The sequence below is a fragment of the Seriola dumerili genome, unplaced genomic scaffold (genome assembly GCF_002260705.1).
Source record: "Seriola dumerili isolate Sdu_G_001 unplaced genomic scaffold, Sdu_1.0 BDQW01000003.1, whole genome shotgun sequence".
Taxonomy (NCBI): Eukaryota; Metazoa; Chordata; class Actinopteri; order Carangiformes; family Carangidae; genus Seriola; species Seriola dumerili.
The window spans coordinates 11,799,414-11,807,850 of record NW_019174258.1 but is presented as its reverse complement, the minus strand read 5'-3'; the positions used below and the strand labels follow the sequence as shown (position 1 = coordinate 11,807,850).

General features: G+C 41.6%; 2 protein-coding genes across 2 annotated transcripts; both read left to right on the top strand.

The window, feature by feature from the left end:
* The first annotated feature begins 471 nt into the window (after positions 1-471).
* LOC111218600 (high choriolytic enzyme 1-like) lies at positions 472-1,257 on the top strand. Its single transcript, XM_022740973.1, has one exon. The coding sequence runs from the start codon at positions 472-474 to the stop codon at positions 1,255-1,257; it is 786 nt and encodes a 261-aa protein (XP_022596694.1).
* A 3,417-nt stretch (positions 1,258-4,674) lies between these two features.
* Positions 4,675-5,460, top strand: LOC111218615 (high choriolytic enzyme 1-like). Its single transcript, XM_022740999.1, has one exon. It carries the CDS (start codon positions 4,675-4,677, stop codon positions 5,458-5,460), a length of 786 nt encoding a protein of 261 aa, XP_022596720.1.
* Positions 5,461-8,437: the final 2,977 nt, after the last annotated feature.

The window sequence follows — 8,437 nt, the reverse complement described above, 5'->3', positions numbered from 1 at the left end:
ATCTAAAGCTAAGATTGAAATCTGATATCTCTGTTTTTTAACAGGTATTTTTTATTTAATCCTGTATTGTACTGATGTTTTCCCGTAGATATTCTAGATACAGAAGGTCGTGAAAAGTGAGAGACACAATTGTTTTGCTTGCATTGTGCTTGATTGCAAATAACAGATGTGAATTATTTTCTGGTTGAAGACCATAAAAAGTATTTCCTTAAGCAAACCGCAACCACCAAACCAGAAATTTGATAAAACTAATGACCAGAGATGACAAATCATGTTGAAACAGTGGGTTTGTCTGTGGAGTCCTCCCCTCACAGGTTTATTTAGGCCTAGCAGTGTGGACCCCAGCCCATAATCCTCCTGCAGACACACCTGCAGAGGAGAGTATAAAAACCCTGGACTGCACTGAGTCAAACATCAAGCCTCAAACAGTCTCTCCACACAAGCTCCACAGCCTCTGGACTGACCCTGAAGATGACTCCCTCTGCCAGCCTGCTGCTGCTGCTCCTGCTCGGCCTCTCTCAGGCTCATCCTCTCCAGGAGGAAGGAAGCGCAGATGAAGTCCCAGACACCATGGACATCACCACCAGGATTCTGACTTCTAACAACGCCACCAATGAGATCCTGCTGGAAGGAGACCTGCTAGCTCCCAGAACCAGAAATGCCATGACGTGCTGGTCCCAGAGTTGCCTGTGGAGGAAAGCCTCCAACGGCTTGGTGATGATCCCCTTCACCATAAGCGGTGAGTTCACCAGCTGGGGGAAGCAGAAGATCGACGTGGCCATGAAGTCCTACCAGAGCAGGACCTGCATCCGCTTCGTCCCCCGTCAGAACGAGTACGACTACATCAGCGTCGAGAACAGAGCCGGATGTTTCTCGGCTCTTGGCAGAGAGGGAGGCAGACAGGTGCTCTCTCTCAACAGGCAGGGCTGCCTCTACCACGGCATCATCCAGCACGAGATCAACCACGCTCTGGGCTTCCAGCACGAGCAGACCAGGAGCGACCGCGACCACTACGTCAGGATCAACTGGGAGAACATCGATCCGCAGATGGCCTACAACTTCTACAAGCAGCCCACCAACAACCTGAACACTCCCTACGACTACTCCTCCATCATGCACTATGGAAGAACAGCCTTCTCCATCCAGTACGGGAAGGACTCCATCACCCCCATCCCCGACCCCAACGTCCAGATCGGCCAGAGGCAGGGCATGTCCCACTGGGACATCATGAGGATCAACATGCTCTACGGCTGCTAACAACCATCTTGATGCCAAATGCAACAAATTCAAGTTTTCCTGTTTGTTTTTTCTGTAATTGAATAAAAGCTTCTATAACCTATGGAATCAATGTTAAAGATTACAGTGCCACATTCTTTCAAATGGTAGAATTAACCCCAACATGTCTAAAATGACTGTAATAAAGGAAAAGAAACATGACTGATGTTGTATCATTGTTTCTTTTTCTATCAGCATTCATAAACACACATTAGCACAAACATGTGATCACTGAGCAATATGATGGATTCGCTGAATAATATGTGCAAAACATTGGAAGTAAAAATCTCTTCCACTTAAGTTTCAGGGGACTGCCACAAAAACCAGGTTGTAACACTGCAATCTTTTCACTTTGCTTTAACGGACCAGTTGTCTAAAGGATGAGAAAAGTACCCCAAACAAAAAAGATATTATTAGATTACACTGCAACGATATTACAGAATGTGAAAAAATCAGTTTTCAAAATAATACAAAAAATTAGACATATCACCTCATGGCTGGATGCCTCTGCCAGCCGTCAGTGTTGCAATAAATATGGTCACAATCTCACTTCCTGAGTTACAGCGTTGAATAATGGCCAGAAGTGTTTTTGCAGAAGATTATGATGTCACAGTGAAGTTGACCTTTGACCTATTGGATATAAAATGTCTTCACTTCATCATTTAACCTATTAGACATTTGTGTTAAACTGTGTCATGATTTGCAAATGAATTTGTCAATTACAACCAAAAACGTGTTTTATGAGGTCACCATGTCCTTGACCTTTTGACCACCAAATTCTAATCACTTCGTCCATGAGTCCAAGTGGATGTTTGTTCCACATGTATCACATTCACAAGAATGTGTGACCTTGAACTCTGACCTTTGGTCACAAAAATTGAATCACGTTATCTTTGACTCCAAATGAACATTTCTGTCAAATGTGAAGAAATTCCCTCAAGGTGTTCTTGAGATAACACCTTCAAGGGGCCAAAAGCATTTGTGTGAGGTCACAGATATCTTGACCTTCAACCACTAAAATGTAAACATCAAAATGGACATTTGTGCCAAATTTGAAGAAATTCCATCAAGGCGTTATTGACATATCGCACTCACGAGAATGGGACGGACAGATGTACAGAGATGAATGAACAGAAAACCTGAAAACATTATGCCTCCAGCCCTGGGAGGATTATCACTCTCAAGGTTTTCATTGTTTGTAAGAAAGATGCAGATTGTGGGCATTTCATGTACTCTGAATTGTTCTGCTTTAACCTGTTTGAATTCTAATTTAATGCAAATTTAAAGCACACTGCTTTCTTAGACATAAGTTACAAAACTGAAGTTTTGCGTATCAATGATAAATTTTGAGATGTAATACATACTGTATATGTACTACACTGAACCAGCTCTGAGGTATTTTAAACAGCTAAATGACCATGAAAATGGGAACTGGACTGTCAAATTGGTCCCTGAAGATCGTAGACAGAAGGTTTTTTATCTTTACAGAATAAGTAAGTTATTACAACATCTCTCATGAATGAAAACAACACACCAGTATAGTTATTTGTCAGAAAGTTGGCTCAATGAAAGAACAGGGTCCTCTGATAATGTAATATGATTAGGCTACATTAACTGAACCTTTTAATAGATTCTGCTCTGTATGAATGTCTTTAGACATTTGTATTATATCTTTAATGGTTTAATTGAATACTGGCCATAAATTGAGTATTTAATTGGGGAGTAATGCAAAGCTACATTCTACATTTACTATAAAATCAGAAAGTATTCAGACACATTCAAGTTTTTCATATTTGTTATGTTGCAGTCTTATGCTAAAATTGTTTAAGTTCTTTTTTTCCCTCATCAATCTACGCTCGATACCACATGATGACACAGTGAAAACAGAATTTTAGACATTTTTACAGATTTATATAAAAGAAAAAATGAAATATCACATTGACACTTGTATTCAGACCCTTTACTCAGTACTTAGTTGAGGAAACTTTGGTAGTGACCGCAGCCTGATGCAATAAGCTTTGAACACCTGGATGTGGGGATTTTCTGCGTTCTTCTCTGCAGACATCTCAAGCTCTGTCAGGTTAAATGGGAACAGTTGGTTGGCAGCTAATTTCAGGTCTCTCCAGTGATGTTCGATTGGGTTCAAGTCAGGGCTCTGGCCAGGCCACTCAAGGACATGACAGAGTTGTCCCCAAGCCACTCCTGCAATGTCTGGGCTGTGTGCTTAGGGTCATTGTCTTGTTGTAAGGTAAACCTTAGGTCCAGTCTGAGGTCCTGAGTGCTCTGGACCAATGTTTTTACTAGAAATATGTCTGTACTTTGCTCCGTTCAACTTTCCCTCAACCCTGACCAGTCTCCCTGTCCCTGGCACTGAAAAACACCCCCACGGTATGATGCTGCCACCACCATGTTTCACTGTTTCCTAAAGACACGATGCTCAGAAATGAGCCCAAACAGTTCAATCTTGGTTTCATCAGATCTTGTTTCTCACAGTCTGAGAGTACTTTAGGGGCTTTCTCAGAGGAGAAGCCACTCTGCCATAAAGCCCAGATCAGTGGAGTGCTGCAGTTATAGTTGTCTTTCTGGAAGGTTCTCCTATCTCTACACAGGATCTGTGAAGTTCAGCCAGACTGAGCATCAGGTTCTTCATCACCTTTCTTAACAGGGCCTTCTCACCAGTTGCTTAGATTGGCTGGGCAGTCAGCCTTCCCCAGACCTGTGTCCCGACATAATCCTGTGTCTGCAGGCAGTTCCTTCAACCTCATGGCTTGGTTTTCTCTCTGACATGCATTTTCAACTGTAAGACCCTATATACATAGGTGTGTGCCTATCCAAATCATGTCCAATCAATTGAATTTACCACAGGTGGACTCCAGTCAAGGTGTAGAAACATCTTCAGGATGATAAAGAGGAACCTAAAATGAATTTCATATGTCATAGCAAAGGGTCTGAATACTTATGTCAATGTGATGTTTTAGTTTTCCCTTCTTGATATATTTGCAAAAATTTGTGAACGCCTTTTTTCACTTTGTAATTATTGAATGTTGAGTGAAGACTGATGAGGGTGAAAAAGTGTGAAGTTTGTGACAAACTGTGTCAATTCTGTGGGAAAAGAGCAACTGTTACTGCAAATATTCAGATGCTGTCTATATCTGTTCAGTGTATTATCTGCTCATCTAATGACCAGAGATAACAAACCATGTTGAAACAGTGGGTTTGTCTGTGGAGTCCTCCCCTCACAGGTTTATTTAGGCCTAGCAGTGTGGACCCCAGCCCATAATCCTCCTGCAGACACACCTGCAGAGGAGAGTATAAAAACCCTGGACTGCACTGAGTCAAACATCAAGCCTCAAACAGTCTCTCCACACAAGCTCCACAGCCTCTGGACTGACCCTGAAGATGACTCCCTCTGCCAGCCTGCTGCTGCTGCTCCTGCTCGGCCTCTCTCAGGCTCATCCTCTCCAGGAGGAAGGAAGCGCAGATGAAGTCCCAGACACCATGGACATCACCACCAGGATTCTGACTTCTAACAACGCCACCAATGAGATCCTGCTGGAAGGAGACCTGCTAGCTCCCAGAACCAGAAATGCCATGACGTGCTGGTCCCAGAGTTGCCTGTGGAGGAAAGCCTCCAACGGCTTGGTGATGATCCCCTTCACCATGAGCGGTGAGTTCACCAGCTGGGAGAAGCAGAAGATCGACGTGGCCATGAAGTCCTACCAGAGCAGGACCTGCATCCGCTTCGTCCCCCGTCAGAACGAGTACGACTACATCAGCGTCGAGAACAGAGCCGGATGTTTCTCAGCTCTTGGCAGAGAGGGAGGCAGACAGGTGCTCTCTCTCAACAGGCAGGGCTGCCTCTACCACGGCATCATCCAGCACGAGATCAACCACGCTCTGGGCTTCCAGCACGAGCAGACCAGGAGCGACCGCGACCACTACGTCAGGATCAACTGGGAGAACATCGATCCGCAGATGGCCTACAACTTCTACAAGCAGCCCACCAACAACCTGAACACTCCCTACGACTACTCCTCCATCATGCACTATGGAAGAACAGCCTTCTCCATCCAGTACGGGAAGGACTCCATCACCCCCATCCCCGACCCCAACGTCCAGATCGGCCAGAGGCAGGGCATGTCCTACTGGGACATCATGAGGATCAACATGCTCTATGGCTGCTAACAACCATCTTGATGCCAAATGCAACAAATTCAAGTTTTCCTGTTTGTTTTTTCTGTAATTCAATAAAAGCTTCTATAACCTATGGAATCAATGTTAAAGATTACACAGCCTTTAACCACATTCTTTCAAATGGTCAAATGAAACCAACATGTCTAAAATGACCGTAATAAAGGAAAAAACACATGACAGATGTCGTATCATTATTTTTATCCATGAGAAAAGTTTACACATGCACATATTAGCACGAACATGTAATCACTGAACAATGTGATGGATTTGCTCAATAACTGTTGATTATCTGCAGGACATTGGCAGTAGAAATCTTTTCCACTTTGATTTCAAGGGACTGACATAAAAAACATGCCGTAACAATGCAGTCTTTTTGGCAAGACCACAAGAGCTGGTCCAGCCCTGACTGACTGATCATTTTTCCACCATTGGCCAGCCAAGTGCAACGTCACTGAGTCAGAGTTTCTGGTGCAACCACGTTCTGTTAGGGGAGTGTTTACCACCTGCAGTGTTGCCAACTTAGTGCATTGTTGGTAGAATTACAGACTTTGTTTCAAAGAGACTGGGTAAAAAATGGTACATGACTGGATCGTGTATGGATGCCAACTGGGGGCTTAGGGCTACACTTCTTGTTATGGGCAGTCTACCGAGCCACTCTGGAACTACAGGGAAGCGGACAAGAACTTCCAGTACACTGAGCCTCGTCTCCATTACACCAAATAAACTATTTTCATTACATGTATCATTATTACTTAAGGATGCAGAGGAATAACTAAACATAAGACACACCAAGCAGAGAGAGCAGGAGAGAGGGAGGGAGAGAGATAAGTCATCAGTAATTGCTGAAGAAACAAGCAGATCTGAATAACTTGTAAACAACAGACATGAAAAAATGAGATAAGTCGCTCAACTGCAACACAGGAATAAAAGCCCTGTTAAGAAATAAAGGGTCTCTGTCCAATAAGACAGATGGCTTTAGATTTGAAACAAGTACAGGAAGTGTTCAATTTGTAATAATACGTAATGAAGTAACTTTAACACGGTAAACGGGACCAACTGAAAACAAAGGCTTTGTACTAAAATACTGCTATGACAAATTCTACATATCAAACAGAGGAAGTTAGAAATAAAGACCTGCCTAGAATAAAAGTCTATTACATTCTAGAGTTCAAGTGAATAAAGAGTGAACTGATGTGGATCCCAGACAGAGGCTGTGCACTGTGAGAGAGACAAAATAAGACTGATATTCTGTCTATTCTAACTTTCTCTCCAAGTGATCATTTTTAAAGTAAATATAGCTGAATTCACAACTGAGTCTTTGTCTTTAATGTATGTGTTTGGTGATTTTGTCAGACGATGTCACAGATATAGAATCAGGATTTGACCATAGGCTACATCCAGCCATATACTAGGTTTTGACCTAGTCTTGTTTCTTTGCTTTCTATAACTGACCAGTTGTCTCAAGAATGAGAAAGGTATCCCAGAAATAAAAAAAACTGCTAAGGATGACACTACAACAATAACATTACAAAATTTGTAAAAAAAATTTTAAAAAAAGTTTTCAAGATAATACAAAAAGTCTTGAGAAAATCATAGGATGTGAAACACAGGTAAATTTAAAGCACACTGCTTTTGTAGACATGAGTTACAAAATTGAAGTTTTGCGCATCTGTAAATAATTCTGAGATGTGATACATACTGTACATGTACTACACTGAACCAGCTCTGAGGTATTTTAAACAGCTAAATGACAGTGAAAAGGGGAACTGGACTGTCAAATTGGTGCCTGAAGATCTGTAGACAGAAGTTTTTTTTATCTGTACAAACTAAGCAAGGTATTACAACATCTCTCATGATGAAAACAACACACCAGTATATTTGTTTGTCAAAACGTTGGATCAATGAAAGAACAGGGTCCTCTGATAATGTAAGATGCCTAGGCTACATTAACATAACCTTTTAATAGATTCTGCTCTGTACGGAAGTCTTTAGATAATTGTATTATATGTTTAATGGTTTCATTTAATACTGGAGTAATGCAAAGCTACAGTCTATATTTACATATGTGTCTGAGCCTCTGATGAAAAGGAGGTTCGTTTGAATGGCAAAAAAAAAAAAAAAAAAAAATATGACAAAATCCTAAAATCTCTCTTGGACATTTTAATGCACTTTACAGACAGCTCCTAACTTCAGCTCATCATTTCTGATCTTCTGTCAAGTCACACAGGCTGCAGGCTTCAGCATTGGATGATGACGTAAAACTGACACCTGTGTAACGTCAGTCAAGCTTCAATGTTCAGGTTTATATGCTGGGTTATATTGGGTTATAAAACATTTGGTTTCTGCTATAACCATATAATACATCTGGTCTTCACAGTCTCTTCATGCAGTTGCTAAAATTGTGAAAATTTTTTATATTTTTTTGAATGCCTGTGTCATATTGTGTCATATTCTGATAAAGTCCAGAAAATGAAACTGTATTTAAGTGCTCATCACATGTAAAAAGTAGCTCAGATGCTGAAAGGATAGACAATATAGGCAGAAGATCCGCTGAGCACAGCGATCTAAGACGATTCAGCACTTATGAACACGAGGCATATGTATATACTTTTGGCGTTTTCTAGATGTTCGGAGATTGTAAAGTTAAACGAAAAAGAGTTAAAAAAGTCACAATAAAACTTGAGCCTGCGGTAGGTCAGGGTGGACAAAATCCTAATTCTCTTGACATTTTAATGCATTTACAGACAGCTCCTAACTTCAGCTCATCATTTCTGATCTTCTGTCAAGTCACACAGGCTGGCAGGCTTCAGCATTGGATGATGACGTAAAACTGACACCTGTGTAACGTCAGTCAGCTTCATGTTCAGTGTTTATGCTGGGTTATATTGGGTTATAAAACATTTGGTTTCTGCTATAACATTATAAGTGAGGACTTACGTATCTGCGCCGTCTATAAGCAGTTGCGTGA